General features: G+C 38.9%; 1 protein-coding gene across 2 annotated transcripts in view; it reads left to right on the top strand.

The window, feature by feature from the left end:
• Positions 1 to 17444, top strand: part of GALK2 (galactokinase 2) — a 178308-nt gene that overhangs the window by 75313 nt on the left and 85551 nt on the right. For both annotated transcript variants that reach the window (XM_036734406.1, XM_036734405.1), the window contains exon 5: positions 2601 to 2747. In XM_036734406.1, the coding sequence (XP_036590301.1) occupies positions 2601 to 2747 (147 nt within the window). The remainder of the gene's footprint in view (positions 1 to 2600; positions 2748 to 17444) is intronic.

Genomic DNA, 17444 nt, shown 5'->3' with positions numbered 1-17444 from the left:
GACAATCTCTCTCATTTGATGGCTCATGTGCAAAGCAGGTTTGTAGACAACTCCTGGCAGAAAATCTGCCTCAATGTGAGGCTGTTAGGAAACATTCAAATTTAAGTGCTAGGAGGGTCCAGAGGATAATCTGTTTATATTAAATTGAACATGTTATCCTTCTGGAATAGAGCTGTTGCAGAATTTGGCAAAACCCATTTTCATCTCTGAAACCGTAGTACATTTTTATTTAAACATTGCGTGATAAGTTTGTCAGCCCGATTCACATTTAAGACACCCTGTGGATTGGTTTCTGGGTAAATCTCTAAGGGTTTTTTCTCCCCCCCCCCCCCCCCCCGCTTTTTTTTTTAACAAGCTGTCTGATGTTCTGCATGAAAGGGTATTGGCAGCAGCAGTGTTTCAGTTTATAATTTGTTTGTATTTCTGGAAAGGAAATTTTTAGATGATTTCAATTGAAAAAAAGAAACCTAGCCAACTGAGTAACTAAGTCTTTTTACTTATAGGCCACGTGAGCTTTGCCTGCTAATTTTAGGGAAAAATTTTAGGGTCTGTTCTTTGCAGAGAATAAGACATACTTCTCTAGTTGTTATTTTAGCTTGTTTACAAAATCTCTCCCTGGCATGTTGCATGTGATGATATGTCATGCAGTGGGGTTTCCTACTTGTATGACATTTTGTTTCTGCGTATATTAAGTTAAATTGACATGATATTCCTGAAGAATAGATAGACTTATTATTATTATTTTAATTCTCAGTCACACAGAGGATAAGGAATTTTCTTCTCTAAGCCTGGTATAAAGGTAGCTTTCAATCCCCAGTGTCCTAGTTCTCTAGTCTAGACCATAGTTCTAACCAGCCTAGAACTTCTCATGCCCAGGTAACATGGCATAGTGTGATTAACGTTCTAGTCCTAGATCTACCATTAATTGTTCATTGTCTTGGGCCTCAATTACTCTATGTGTAAAAAGAGCAGGTAGAACTAGATGAGGGTCTTCCTAGATCTGAGGTTATGTGGTTCTTCATGTCCTGGGCCATAGAACGGGAAAGCATATTCTTCCTTGAGGCTTTTCTGTCTCTTATGTGTTTCCCTCGTAATTTAGAGTTTGCATTTTTATTTGTGACTGTTGGCCAATTGGGCTGCATTGAAAGCTACCATATGGCTCAATTGTATCTTTAAAATGCTAGTAAAAAATCTGCATTTCCTCATATGTCCGACTTACATTAAATCACAGTCACAGAATGCTGGCCAAGGGTTCTAACTAGAGAGGGAAAGTTCTTTATGAGGAATCAGAGACCTAGGGCTAAGTGCTACCCCTGTTGTTTACTTGCAGTGTGATCCTGGGAAAGTCTCTTAATCTCTCCTCATGCCTTGATTTCTCCATTTGTCGAATAGAACTAATAATTCTTGGAGTTCTTTTCTGATGAGGAACTTCTGATGGTTGGACCTCTAGGAATACCAGTTTGTGTTCTGGGTAACTTTCTTTGGTACTAAAGGGTTTTATCCTTTTAATTTGCATTACTTGTTGCCTCAGCACCTGAGACAAACAGACTTATTAATGATTTCCCATGTCATTATAGATTGGTTGATAGCTGTTTGGGATTGGAGGACTATCATATGATTTGAAGAGCAATCACAAAGGGCAGAAGTAGGATCAATAGGAAGAAGTTTTAGAAAAGCAGATTTCAGCTCAATAGGATGAAAAACTTCCTAACCCAAGAATTCTTAACCTTTTTTGTGTCATTCAACCTTGGTGAAGGAGTGTGGGCCTGTGAACCCCTTCTCAGCATAATGTTTTTAAATGCATCAATAAAATGCACATGGTCAAAAAGGAAATGGATTATTTTGAAATAGTTATAATATTTATTTTTAAACCATTTCATGGGACCCAGGTTCAAAATCCCTGTTTCTAACTGAATTGTCCATAAGCAGAACGAACTGCCTCTTGACATAAGCATGACAATGATATATGATTTCATTTAAGCCTTACACCAGTCCTCTGAGATAGGTAGCATAAGCATTATTGTCTCCACTTATAGGTGAATCAGCAGGCCTAGGTATCAGTTTCTATAACTTACCCACGTTCGTAACACTAATAATTGCTGGGGATGATATTTGAACCTCCTCTTTCTGACCTTGTCAGAACTCTCTCCACTGTGCTGCTCCTAGAGGTTTTAAGCAGAGGCTGGTTGATTACTTGTTGGTAGAGGAGATAGGGATGTTAGGGATTGTAGAATGGATTCTTGTTTAGGTATGAGTTGGACTACATGGTCTAAGATGTTCCTACTAATCCTGAGAATCCATGATAATATAAAAAATAAAAACAAACAACCTCTTCCCCCCAACATTTTAAAAACCATGGTCTCTTTTTATTCGCCATAGTAACCTTGATTGAATAAAGCGAAAGGTAATCTGACCCTGAGTATACCAAGAATGAAGAACCGTGACAGTTATGTCATGGGTCATTTCTGATAGATCAGACGACACTGAGCGGTGTTTCTAAATAGTATGAAAATTGCCTTTTAAAATTGTGCTCCCTGGGCCTCCTTGGATTTCATGTTGTTTTTTGTTGTTGTTGTTTTTTTAAATCCTCCTATTATTAGGAACATTTCAACCTCAGGAACCCGACTGGAATGAATTGCCTGTTGGATGGAATCATCCCCCCAAGTTCTGGCCTCTCCAGTTCCAGTGCCCTAGTGTGTTGTGCTGGGCTTGTGACACTGAAAGCTAACAGGCTGAGCCTCTCCAAGGTAACTTATTAAGAAACAGCACTTTCTCTCAAGTCTCCCTTGTGCCTCTCTGTCCAAATTCATCCACATTTGAATCCCAGGGCCAGTATATAGTGCTTTGGCTGAAAAGCTATGATTAGCCTAAAAGAACTATATCACTGGGGAAGACTTTTCATTTAACAGGTTCTGTTTCCTATAAACCAGTCCTAACATAGCCATTACCTCCTCCCTCCTCCCCTGCCCCACCACCAGAGGAGCAGCATATCTTTGATTAAGTGTATTAAGATGCTCTTGGATTAAGCATGGGGCTGACTACATTGGCAGTCCTTCCTATCACCTCATTACCAAGTTAAATTTGGAGTAAAAAATTTCAGGTCTTGTAACAGTGCCTGCTTAGTTTCACCCATAACCTTAAATTAAACACTCAACTGAGCAGTGTTTGAGTAGAGTAAAGACCAATAAGGGGACCGAACAGTGTGCATGTTTATGTCAGCAGGTTAGTCAGTGTAATAAACTTTTTTCTTCCTTTAACATTGCATTACAAAGAGGAAATGCTTATTTAAAGAATATATAAATCCAACAAGAGGTCAAAAAGCCTGCATTTCACTAGTTCACATCAATCTCTGGCTTCACAGCTCAGAGCAGGTGTGCTTCATTTTAATTAATGCTTTGGGGCTCTGGTTCAAATAAAACCTTACCATAGAGTCTTTTTGCCTGATGTGGATGCCAGGGCCTAGTGTACGTATTTTGGAAGCACACACCTGCATCAGGTCAGATCTGGGAGGAGAGTGTTGGCCAGGTGCTTCAGCTCTTTTCATCCTGTTTGAAAGTTTTTAGTAAGGAAACTGGATATACAGGATGGAAAAGAATGAGTAAGAGAGAAAAGAGTCTGAGTTAGGCTTCATATGTCCAGTTGACATCCATTAGTCTAATTGGTTCTGAGGAACCTAGGACTGAATCAAATCAGCCTGTCTCAGAAACCAGCAGGTTTTGGGATTGAGATAGAATGATTGCTTTTGGGGCCCTCTTTTTTTTTTTTTTTAAAAATCATGGTGATATGGGGAGGGGGAGGCACTGCATATAAAAAATATTTTATCTTGAGGTCCTGTTCTTCAGTCTGACTATTTAGTCCACTGAATATTCTTAATTAAGCCCTTTTGAGGGCCATTGATAACAAGGATATTTAGTAAAAAAAAAAAGTAATAGATACTTTAACCCTGTGAAGTTAAACCTGGCTTATAATGGATAGAGCTAACTCCCTTTTGTCAGACCTATCTGCTAATCATGCCTAGAGATTTTTGTATTTCTGTCTTATACATATGATCCTGAGGGGAACATTAGGGTGCTTGTGTACTGTGTTTAGTTCTGGATATTATATTTAAGAGGGACAAAGTGGAGCTTGTCCAGAAGAGAGTGAACACAATGGGTAGTGATTGGGCTTAGAAGTTGATGGGACTAGATATTTTTAATTTGGGGAAGAGGATATTTAGAAGGGAGGTGATTGCTATTTTAAAATACTTGAAAATCTGTGGCATGGAAGAGTAATTAGATTTATTCTAATTGGGCAACTAGGTGGCATAATAGATATAATGCTGGACTTGGAGTTAGAAAAACCAGAGTTCAAATCCTGCCTTATATACTTGAGTTGTGTGACACTGGATAAGCCACTTAGCTTTTTCAGTCTCAGTTTTCTCATCTGTAAAATGGGAATAATTATAGCACTTACCTCACAGAGGTGTTGTGGGGATCTGTAACAACAGTTTGCCTAGCAGCTGCTGTAAGGGTGTAAGATCCAACAAGACTAGCAACAAGGGCTGCCAGCACAGGTTCTTTGATCTGCTTTACTAAGGAAAGTAACTTTAAGGGGTTGATAATCCCACTTTAATCCAACATACGAATAACATTCACTTAGTTCAGGAGGAAAAGCAAGCAACCTGAACTTCAGAGCAAATACAAACAAATTACAAGCAGAGACAATATAAAAAGACCAAATCATAATTCATAGTCACCAAAGAAGAACCAGTGGGTCTGGGTTAGCAAAGCCAGGGGCAGTTACAGCAGCTTGCCCACAGTCTCAACACTCCTTCCATGAGTGAACCCCAAAGGAAAAATGCCAACCTCTGAGTTTATATGCCCTGTTCAGGGTCAAAGGGTGTCACAACATTCGACTCAAACCCACGTGACCTAAAAGCTTTTGGTGTCACAAACATGTGACTCAAAATCATGTAAACTAGGCTTTGCCTTGAGGCGCAAGCAGGTCATCAAAGACTCCCAATTCAATCAAAGAAACAAAGGCCAGACTCATCAAGGGCTCCTGATTAAATAAGTGCTCCAAAAGAGAAAACAGTAAAAAAAAAAAAAAAAAAGTCCTACCTTAATTACTGTAATAGGATCAAAGGAGATAACATATATAAAGTGTTTTATAAATTTAAAGTTATATAAATGTTGGCTACTATACTTAGCCAAAACTACTACTATTACTGCTATTTATAATAATAATGATAATAATTCTAGTTAGTGCCAGAGGACAAAGCCAGGACCAGTATGAAATATAAAAACAGGGTTTGGCTCAATATAAGGAAGAACTTTTTTTTTTGAAACAATTAGAACTCTCCAAAATGGAATGGACTGCCCCATGGGGTAGGAAGTTTACCATCATTGTAACTGTTCAAGCCATCTTACAGATATATTGTAGAGAGGATTATATTATGGGTCAGGAGGTTGACATAAATTATCTCTAGGCTCCCTCTCAAACTCAGATCTTATTGAATTGGAATCTTGTCATATAATTTCTGGTCAGGCATGAGTTAGAGTAGGTGACCTTCCCTCCAGAAGTGCTGAAGAATCTACCTGTAACATAGGCAGGAAGAATGAACAAACAAAGATAGAATCCCACCTTAAAGAGCTGTTTATGGTATGACAGGAATGCTTGAGATGAACTCAGAAGAAGAGATTAACTCCAAAATTCCTATAAGCAAAGCCTCAGATCAAAATGGCTCGGGCACAGACTAAACTAGAATTTCTGGAAGATATGAAGCAAGAGCTAAAATGTTTTTATAAATGAAATACAAGCATTTGAGGAAAAAATTAGAAAGAATTAGAAAGACAACAGTTTGGAACAAGTGGTACAAAATCTTGCCTAATCAACAAACTCCCTGAAAATTAGAATGGATCACAAAGAAACCAATGACTCTATCAGATATCAAGAAATATTAAAACAAAGTCAAAAGACTGAAATAAATTAAATAAAATTTAAGGTATCTCATAGCAAAAACAACTGACTTGGAAAACAGATTGAAGAGGGAAAAAATCATTAGATTTTCCTGAGTGCCATGATTAAAAAAGAAAAAGAACCTAGATACCATGTTTTAAGAAAATTTAAAACTGCTCAGATCTTTTAGCACCAAAGGGCAAAGTTGAAATAGAAAGAAGTTACCAGTCACTTCCTGAAAGAGAACCCAAAATGAAAACTCCCAGGAATATAATAAATCCAGCCAAAATTCAGAGCTTCTAGTTCAAAGAAAAAATGCTTCTGGAAGCCAGAAAGAAATAATTCAAGTACTGGGGAGCCACAATCAGTATCATGCACAATTTAGCGGTCACCACTATAAAGGGGCCAAGAGCTCCAGAAGGCAAAGGATATAGGCTTTTATAGCCAAGAATAACTTGTTCAGCAAAACTGAGTATAAAGCTACATGGAAAAAATGAAGTTTAAATAAAATAGAGAACTTCTGAGCATTCCTGATGAAAAGACCAGAACTATATAGAAACTGAATTTCTTTTTTCAAATTAATTAATTTTTAGTTTTCAATGTTCACTTTTATAAGATTTTGAGTTCTAAATTTTCCCCCCTCCTTCCTTTTCCCACTCCCCAAGATGGCATGCAGTCTCATATAGGCTATACATGTATAATCATATTAGAATATTTCCACATTAGTCATATTGTGAAAGAAGAATCAGAACAAAAGGGAAAAACCATGAGAAAGAAAAAACAAACAAAAAAGAGAAAATACTATGCTTTGATCTGCATTCAAACTCCATAGTTCTTTCTGTGAATGTGGATAGCATTTTCCATCATGAGTCTTTTGGAATTGTCTTAGATCCTTGCATTGCTGAGAAGAGCTAAGTCTGTCAAAGTTGATCATTGCACAATGTTGCTATTACTGTGTCCAATGTTCTCCTGGTTCTGTTCATTTCACTCAGCATCAGTTCATGTAAGTCTTTCCAGGTTTTTCTGAAGTCTGCTTGCTCGTCATTTCTTATGGAACAAGAGTATTTCATTACTTTCATATATCATAACTTGTTCAGCCATTCCCCAATTGATGAGAAACTTTGAGTTTCAAAGGTGGGAGTTAAGAGAGACATAAAAAAGTAAACACATGTGAACATGTGATAAGGGACTAAACAAGCCACCCACTAGTGCATAGAATGAGATATATTTGCTTACGTTCAAACGTGCATAGATGATTCATGGATGCCTTCTGACTCCTGTCATCATCAGGGGTCATTGAAGGACCTGGAAGTGATTCTGTTATGTCTTGATCTCAAGAGTAGAATGGAAAGAAAAGAGAAATATAGTAGAGGGAGAAGGGAAAGGAAGGTTGGGGAATATTATCTCTCATATCATCAGGGTGTGCAAATAGAAGAAGGGCAAAGAAGGAAGGGGATGGAGATAGCAGCTGACACTTGAACTAGTTATGGAAGGGAAGAATATACTCACACACAGAGTGGGGTACAGAAATACATTTGAACCAAGTAATGCAAGGGGAGAAGATAGAAGGGAGAATTAGGTGGAGGATAGATTAAGATAGCCTTAGTCTTAAGCAAAACAAACTCTGATGTACGGAAATATTTATGCCTCTCTTTGAGGTGGCAAAGAATGTTTGCCAAGAAAAAATATAATGCTATTAAGAAATGATGACAGGAAGATTTCAGAGAAACCTGGGAATACTTGTGTGAATTGATGAAGAGTGAAGCGAGCAAAACCAGGAGAATGATTTATACAATGACAACAATTTGGTGAAGACAAACAACTGAAATGATCATCAGAATGACCAACCAAGATTCCAGAACACTGATGATGAAATATACTATCCACTAGAGAATGAGATACATTTCTTTTTGGACATGACCAATACAGAGATTCATTTTGCTAGATTATACATGGTCGTAACAGGGGTTTAGTTGTTCCTTTGTTCTCACTAGGGGAGAAGTAGGGAGAGGCTGGAGTGTGAGAGTAAGAAGGCGAATTTCTTCTAATTGAAAAACAAAATATAATTTAAAAAAAGAAATGACCATCTGTGAGCTCAAGTAGTCTCCAGTCTGAGGTTCTTTAGTGGTTTCCTCACAAGCATGGCTCATAGTGCTCTGGGGAATGAAAAGAGTACATGTTCTACTCAATCTCTGGCCTTAAGGAATTACAGTCTACCAAGAGAGACATTCATATTTTATTTGGTAAACAAGAATGATGGCTATTGATAATAATTCATTTTGAGATAGGGTTTTAGCGTTTATAGAGTATGTTCCTCACAATAATCCTGTAAGGTTGGGTAGTGTAAGTATTCCAATAACCCATCACACCAAATACACCAGTGTGTCTGCAATCTCATCACTGTATTGTAAGCATTCCCTTGATATTTAATAATGGAGATTCCAGCCTGTCCATGCCTAAACATCCTGTGTCACTTCTTATCTTCCCACAGATTCATCCCAGGGCATCCACAATACATGTAGGAGGTGGTGGTGAGGTTGCAGAGGCTTCCTTTCATTCTCAAGATGATATGTGGATACCAGTAGAGCATGCAGGCTTTCCATTGGTTATCCTTCCGTCCTTGCTACTTAACTGGCCCACCATTCCCTCCCCCCCATACATTTCTCTTACAACATCCTCAAAAATATTATTATTCTCTTTTTTATACGAAGGAAAATGAGGCTCAGAGAGGTTTGATAGCTTGCCTAAGGTCACTGAGGAGGGGAGAACCTGTCAAGACTTCTGCTAAACTCAGGTCTTTTGACTTAGAGTTTATCATGACTAAATGACTATGATGAGTATATGTAATAGTCATTGATTTGTTGCTGACCTTTGTCTGTAAATGTAGCTCATTTGAACTGATTGTCACTTGACCTTCAGATTAAAGAGAGATACATTATGATAAAAAAGGAGTAAACCCTTACAATTATGGTTTAAATTTAGGTTTTTATTTTTTAATTTTTTTAGGTTTTTATTTTTCAATAGCTTTTTAGTTCATGTCATAAGGAAAATCAGAAAACAGTTTGCACTGTCATTAATTATTATGCAGAGAAGGCCATATAAAGACATTGTACTATTTTCTTTTGAATAACAAAAAGCTTCAACCATGGAATGGTTAAAGAAAAGAGTATTTATTTTCAAATGACTGAGCCATATGGTGAGTGGTAATGAATGGCTTGCAGTAACAAAGCATATGAGAGGACGGCAGATCTAGAATATGATCTTTAAATGCAATCTTTTAAATTCAACATTGAACATGACCTCCGTATGTGCTCTACTAGTGCAAAAGTACGGGAAGGTTTGATGTTAGCCTTTGTTGTTCTCCCAAAAATTATATTTGAAGTTTTGAGTCAAGGGGCAGCATAGTCAACAACAACAAACATTTATTAAGAGCTTACTATGTGCCAGGTTGGGCAGCTAGGTGCCATACTGGACAGAGTCCTGGGCTTGGAGTCAAGAAGGCTCATCTTCCTGAGTTCAAATCTGGCCTCAGACATCTACTAGCTGTGTGATCCTGGGCAAGTCACTTACCCTTGTTTGCCTCAGTTTCCTCATCTGTAAAATGAGCTGGGGAAGGCAATGGCAAACCACTCCTGTATCTTTGTCAAGAAAACTACATATGGGCTCACAAAGAGTCAGACATGACTGAAATGACTGAACAACAACGAATCTGCTGGGCCCTGTGCTTAGTGCTGAGAATACAAACATAAGCAGAAAAAAGTCCCTGTCCTCAAGGAGCTTACATCCTAATGAGAGAAGATAATGCATAGAAGGGAGCTAAAAGGTAAGGGGGAGGGAAGGGAAATATCTGGTATAGTGGAATGGTAGAAAAAATCCTATGGAGAGGAGTCATCAGTGAAGTCTAGAGAAGAAGAATGAAGACATGATTGGTCTGGGCTTCCTCAAAAATGGAGATTCTGGGAGAAATCTGTCAATCAGCAGGAGAGGTGCCAAGAGTGAAGGGTATTTCCAATGTAAAAAGTAGTTCAAGGGTAGAGTGAGCTTTCAAGGGTGAAGACATTTTTATGGCATGGTAGAGAAAGTCTTGTGGAGAGGAGTCAGAAGCGCAGCCTGAAAAGGAATGAAGACATAGTTGGCCTGGGCCTCCTCCTTGCCCGCTTGCCTGTCTTCGTTCTGCTTTGTTCTCAAGGGTTCTTATGTTGTCCAACTGGCTAGGAACCAGAGTCCCATACTACAGTGTTTACACTCTTCATAAGACTTGAGTCCCAGGTCTGTTACTGCCTCTAACAGTGGATATGTGACATTATCTTTCTGTACCTCAATTTACTCATCTGCAGGATGAAGGGGTTGGATTGTATTCGATGACCTTTAAGGTACCTTCCACCTTTAAATCCTACTATCAATTAAATTCTGAACATGTGAATCCAAATTCATTTACCTCATTTGGGCATTAAAAGAAAAAAAAAAGACCAAACAGACCATGTTTCTATCAATTGTGTGGGATGGTGTTTTTATTTGTGTTAGCATTTTGTTTTAGGGGCAGACTTGGGGAATGAATCATTCATTTATTTATTTAATGATTTTGTGCAGTTGAATTCGTTTGGATAATGTGACTAAGCTATTTGACTGCAAATTAGAAGTCTTGCTTTTCTGCCCTTGTTTAGGTGACCTCTGGGTTTTTTTCCATTTCCTTTCGTAGGCTAACTACATGTTTACCTTCAGTGTAAACTAAGGCAAACAAGTCCAGTTCAGAGAACAGTGAATTAAAATATTGAGGGCCAATGTTTGTTTCCTAATGCTTGCAAACTTGGCCTTTGACTTTGCACATTAAAATTTAAGTGTGTGAGTATTGAGTGTGCATGTTCTGCCCTTCATGGTGGTGTGGAAAAAAACATTTGATTTGACCTCAAGAGCCTCAAATCCCTACTCTTTGATTTATTAGCTCTATGATCTCGGGCAAATTGTTTTTCTTCTCTCGGCTCTAGTTTTCTCATCTGTAAAATTAGGGTGATTAAACTATCTGTGAGTTCCCTTTTATTTCTAAACTTCTATGATCTTATGTGTGTGATAATTGCAGGGTCAGAAGAAACTCCGCTGGTCATATGTTTAAACCTATACTTGAAAAAGAGCCCTCTCTCTGTAACTGAAATTTGTAAACTTTTTTACATCATGTACTCTTTGGGCAGAACGGTGACTCCTGTGGACTCCTATTTCTTCATGTTGTTTTAAAATAATTGAAGAAGATGATAAGTTTTAATTAGAGGTGACCAAAATGAAGATACATTTTTGTTTTCTTATCTAACTTCACGAACCCCCTGAAATCTATCCATGGATCCCAGCTTAAGAATCTTCTTACCACACACCCAACATGTGGTGATGCAGTCTTTGCTTTGAAGATTCTTAAGTGAGGGGAACCCAGTCTCCTTGCAAATAAGCCATTCTGCTTTTGACAGCCATGATTGTTAAGATATTTTTCCATTCCTCAAACTTAGATTTCCTTCTTTGCAATTTGTAAGTTCATAGGATCATAGATTTAGAGCTGGAAAGGGCTTGAGAGGCTATCTAGTGTAACCCCTTCCTCTTACAGGGAGGTTGTAACTTGCCTAAGGTAACACAGATAGTAAATGTGTTAAAGGTGAGATTTGAACCCAGGTCTTCTGATCCTAAAGCTGCTGACTCAAAAGCCAGTGCTCTTTCCTCTTGTATTATGAGGGCAGAATTTATAATTTCAAAGAGAATCATATATATGTCTGAAAGGTTCGGAACCACAGGATATAAGGAATTTTCAAAGTAGGAGGCAGAAGAATCAAAGCATGTATTTAAGCTCCACAGTAACAAACCCACAAACCAACATCCCCATTTTGATATATTGATCAAAAGCTTCCAGGCCCAATAAGTCCGCCTCACAAGAGTAACCAGGAGGCCACAGAGAAGCAAAATCATATACATGCTTCCCCTCTACAGTAAAAAGATTACCCACTGGCCTCAAGTCCTTGCTCAGCACTCCTCGGTCCACACTTAGGTCAGCTCAGCTACCGGCAGCTCCTGCCTCAGCTTCAGCTGTAGCAGCCTCTGGCTCCAACGGAAGCTGTTTTTAACCATCCGGCTAGCAGCTTCTGCAGCGGTGTAGCCGGCACGCCGGGGAAGCACAGGTTCTTTCGATCTGCTTAAGGAAGGTGAAGGGGTTGACCGGGAAAGCACAGGTTCTTTTGATCTGCTTAATCAAGGGAAGTAAGGTGAAGGGGCCGACAAGCTTACTTTAATCCAGCATTCAGTCAGTTCAGGGGAAAAAACCAGCACCCCAAACTTCAGAACATTCATTTAGTTCAGGGGAAAAAGCCTCTGCTATCCCAGACATGTAAACTAGGCCCTCCCTGGAGTTAGCCTTACCCCACCATGGTTCAACACCTAACAGGGCTCTGGGCCCAGCACCCAGCAAGGCTCAATGAGATAAACTGAGTCACCTGGGGCCCAGCACTCAGCAAGGCTCAATGAGATAAACTGAGTTGCTCAAAGAAAACAAAGGCCGTTCTGCTTACACTTCTATACTATATAGTGTTCAGTTGCTCCTTTAATCTATTGCTCCTGGGTTCTACCCTTTGGGGCCAAATAGGACAAATCTAATTAATCTTCCACATAAATTTGATCTCAATGTATAGTCACTATGTTTGGCAGACTCTAGATTGAGATATTCACAAGAAAGTCTGGTAGATGCCAGTTAACATGTAAAGAACTAGAACATTGTTAAGCATCTCACATAAGTTCTATTGGGCTTAGAGTGATTCAGAGTGACTAAGAGCTGAAACCCTAATGGGAAAGAATTCCGTTACCAAATATGCTTTGTAATCTAGTTCTACCCTCTAAGTTTTCTAGAGACCCTTCATGGTTACAGGTCTTCCTGGGGTAACTTCTGGGATGCAATTCAGTGACTCTTATCCTGGCCTTGACATTGGCTTGTTGTGCATGACTGTAGGTTACTCATTTAACTTCTATATCCCTTAGCTTCCTCACTCTGAAATGGAGCAAGAGAATAACTATTTCCTTCCTGCCCCCCAGAACGATGATCAGAATTGCTAGGACTGAATAAATACCTCTGACTCTGAACTTTTTGGTAATTGGCACATTAAGAAAAGACTCAGGAAAAGAGAGAGAATAGAAGGGGAAGGAAATTAAGGAATGGAAGTAAATTGGTAGGTTAGGAAGTTTTTTAAAGTGTAAGAGAGATGATGTGAGCTATTAGGAAGGAAGATGCATTTGTGTAAAATATGGACTAGGCAGCGTGATATAAATGGTTAGCGTGTTGTAATTAGAGTTGGGAAGACCTGGGTTGAAGTTTTACTTCAAACAGTATGTGACTCTGGGTAAGTTACATAGCCTTTCTAACCTAATTGAGTTTCTTCATCTGTAGAATGGTATAATAATAGCACCTACCTCATAGGCTATCTTGCCAAATCTCACCATTTCTATTTCTACGTCTCTTCCATATGCCCCATTCTCACATGGCTACCATCCTCATTCAGGGCTTCATCATCTCTAGCCTGGATTATGGTAATAGCCTGATAGCTGGTCTCACTGTCACATGTTTTTCCTCTGCTCTAATTCATCCTCCAAATAGTTGCCAAATAGATTTTCCTACCTAAAGCACAGACTTGTCACTCTTCACCTTCCACATAGTAAACTCCAGTGTCTCTATAATTTCCGACATTTAAAAGCTCTTTACAATTGGCTGCTTCCTACCTTTCTAGGCTTCTTACACTTTAGTCATCTCCATGTACTTTGAACTCTATTCACAGTGTCTCTCTGCCTCTGTACTATCTTTCCCCCATGCTTGGAATACCCTCCCTTCTCACCTTTGCCTCTGTGAATCTCTGGTTTTCTTCAAAAGTCAACATAAGTATCACTTTCTATTAATTTTCCTACGTAGTAGAGCCTTCTCTCCCCCAAACCAAATATTCACTTTGTATATGTTCTTTGTATGTCAGTATATGTAAATGTTCTCTGCTCTGATAGAATATATTGTTCCCCTTTAGGGTAAGCCTGGCCCTGAGTGCAGTGCCTGCTACATAGTAGGGGCTTTATAAATGATTGTTGATTGATTAATAGTGAAGAAGGGCAAAGTCAGATAGCAGGGATTTGAGGAAGATTGTGTTTCGAGGAAATAGATAGAAAGCATTTAATTTGACTTTATGATGAAACACTTGTCTGTTGGCATTTAGCTGACTGACTGGGGTTGATTTGTGCTCTGGGCGATGTGTTGACTGATGATATTAGTTCTAAGTTGTGTAAATTGCACTGGGTGTTCAAGGCACTGTCTGCTTAAAAATCTGAAATAGCCAAATTTGAGCTGTGAATTATTAAGACTTTTTTTTTTACAGATATTAAAACAAAAATGTCTTCATTGTTTTTGCCTCAAACTCAACTTTCGAATGCAATAAATACAGAATTTGGCTTATTTTTATTTATTTATTATTTTATTAGGAGTAGAAACAAATCCATTTTTGCAATATATTTCTGTCTTGAGAGGTACAATGTCTTGTTTTGCTAAATTATTATCTGATGACATTTTTCCGTTTTATTCTTAGTAGTGATTTCTTTTCTTAAATCACTGTTTTACTAGCAAAGCAGAATCCTTTCCCATCCCACCCCCCCAAATAAACAAATGATGTTACCTATGTATGGGGAAGTGCACAGAATGGTATTGGTGTGTTTACAGTGACTTTATCTAATGTGAGTTATCCAACCCTTTATGCCCTTTGTTATACTTGTTTTGAAGTACCTAGAGCCTGAGAATAGGTTCTTACCCTTGACTAATAGGTACAGGCTACTTGCCCCATTAAGCAGGTACCTGTGCTCTATAACCCAACCCTGTATATTTTTTATTTCTTGAAGCCCTACCAGAGGAACTACCATTATGACTGGTTCATGTGGAGGTCATAGCCTTTTTCCTGGTCATACTGGCAGAGTAAGACATAACCTTTTGAACAATATATAGCTGTTCAGCACTTGGATGTTTTCAGTGTACTTTCTGATCCTCTATCTGCTAAGATATTCAGAGAGTCTTATGAAGCCAAGTAGCTTCAAGCCAGCAGCATCTAAGAACAGAGACCTGATTGCCATAGGCTTCATAGGATGACCGTACCAAGTTTGAACATTTCCTCTCTTTTAGGCCAAAGGGAAAAGACCTTGTTGCGCCATACAAAATATAAATGATTTCTTTTTTAGCCTAAAATTCAGAAAACAACTTACTTGATACACAAAACTACAGGGTGGTTTGGAGTGCAGTCTGAGATGATTTGGGATGTGTGAAAATCATAGGATTATAAGATTTAGAGATGAAAGGGATGTAGAGATGATCAAGTCTAGCTCCTTCATATAATGGAAGAAAAGCTGAGGCTCAGGGAGGCTGAAGTGGATTGCCTAAGGTTACATAGGTAGTAAGTGGCAGAACCAAAAGTCAAAGCTAGCATGTTTTCTACTATAATAATGTTGCCATTTGGGGTTAATTAGGCTCCTCAAGTATCATAAAAATACCCTTAGAATGAAAACGCAAGCAATCAACTTTGCGTAAGGCCATGTACTTTAGTTTTGCCCCTAAAAACAAATATGTGCTTTAAGAGTTTTGCTTTTCTTTAGAGTGAATTGGGTATGAACTATAGGAAGGATATGATTATTTCCAGGAAAAAAAGCATTGATTATATTGGGGAAGATGGTGGTGGTTTGGCTTAATAATGAGATATGAATCCAACATATTAAGAGACATAAACAGTCTTTATTTTTTTGGAAGAATTAGTCTTTTTGGGCAGAGCCAAGATGGCAGAATAGAGGCAGCAATCCAGCTGAACTCTCCCAATATTCCCCTTTGAATAACTTTAAAATAATGCTTAAATTGAATTCTGGAATGGCAGAGCCAACAAAAGATTATTTTGAGATATTTTTTCAGGCTAAGACAAATTTGGAGTTTGGCAGGGGAGGTCTACAGCACCAGGGTGGAGACCAGCCTGAAGTGCACAAGGTGGCAGCACCAGTGGTGGGCCTTGGAGATGGCTACAACAGTGGCAGCAGAAGCTTTGGGGTCTCTCAGCCCAGAGATAGCAAGAGGTTTGGACAACTGGTCAGAAAAAAGATTATGGGGTGGCAGAGAGAAGGCAGGGACTCTCCCGAGTTCTCTCCAAAACCCTTCAAAAGATGTTTAAATAATGCCCTGAAACAGATTTTGGGGTGGCAGAACCCCAAAAAGATGGGGTGAAATAATTTTCCAGTCTAAGACAACTTGGAGGTTTGGTAAGAAAGGTCTGCTGAGCCAGGGTGAGAGTGCAGCGTGGTCCAGTGCAGGCTGTGTCAGCACAGACCGGGTCTAGATTGCAGGTGTTGGGAATGACTGAATTGGCAGCAGTGGTGGCTGCGTCCTAAGCTCTCAGCCCACAGGTGGTAAGGGTGTCGAACAACTGGTCAGAAGGAAATTACAGGGGTCTTTTTGCTAGCACTGGAGCAGGATTCTTTTGATTTGCCCATACTCAGATTTGCGTGGCAGTCCCAGGGCAAGGAGGAGTACTAGCATAACAGAGCTTGTAGCCACATTGGAGGGAGGATCTCCCCTCACAGTTTCAGGGCAGAAAAGAGTACTTGTGGTTGCTCACAGATCAGAGCACGGGCCAGGAGAGTAGTAAACATACCTCTTGTTAGATCACATCACCTTGGAAGAACTGAAAACCTATAGGTCCCTAGAAGTATCTCTGAAAAGAGCTGCACAAAACTCCTGAAACTTGGTACAGTGCACCCTCCACCCTGGAAGTATAGCCCTACTTTAACAAAAAGCTAAAAGTCAAGAAATAGGTGGGGAAAATGACCAAACAACAGAAAAAAAATTCTGACTATAGAAAGTTACTATCGTGACAAGGAAGATCAAAACACCTCAGAAGAAGCCAACAAAGTCAAAACTCCTATATCCAAAGCCTCCAAGAAAAATATGAATTGGTCTCAGGCCATGGAAGAGCTCAAAAAGGATTTTAAAAATTAAGTAAGAGAGGTAGAGGAAAATTTGAGAAGAGAAAGGAGAGTGGTGTAAGAAAATCATGAAAAAAGAGTCAACAGCTTAGTAAAGGAGGCACAAAAAAATACTGAAGAAAGTTACACCTTAAAAAACAGGATAGACCAAATGGTAAGACAGGTACAAAAATCTAGTGAGGAGAAGAATGCCTTGAAAAGCAGAATTGGCCAAGTGGAAAAAGAGGCACAAAAGATCACTGAAGAAAAGAACTCCTTAAAAAGGAGAACTGGCCAAATGGAGGGGTTACAAAAGCTTACTGAAGAAAATAATTCCTTAAAAATTAGAACAGAGCAAGTGGAAGCTAATGACTTTATGAGACATCAAGAAACAAACAAAAAGAACCCCAAAAGAATGAAAAAAATAGAAGAAAATATGAAATATCTCATTGGATAAACAACTGACCTGGAAAATAGATCTGGGAGAGATAATAAAAAATTCAGAATTTCCTGAGAGCCATGAT

Source organism: Trichosurus vulpecula, chromosome 8 (genome assembly GCF_011100635.1).
Source record: "Trichosurus vulpecula isolate mTriVul1 chromosome 8, mTriVul1.pri, whole genome shotgun sequence".
Lineage (NCBI taxonomy): Eukaryota > Metazoa > Chordata > Mammalia > Diprotodontia > Phalangeridae > Trichosurus > Trichosurus vulpecula.
Note: the sequence above shows the minus strand (reverse complement) of the source record. Positions and strands in the feature narration are given on the sequence as shown.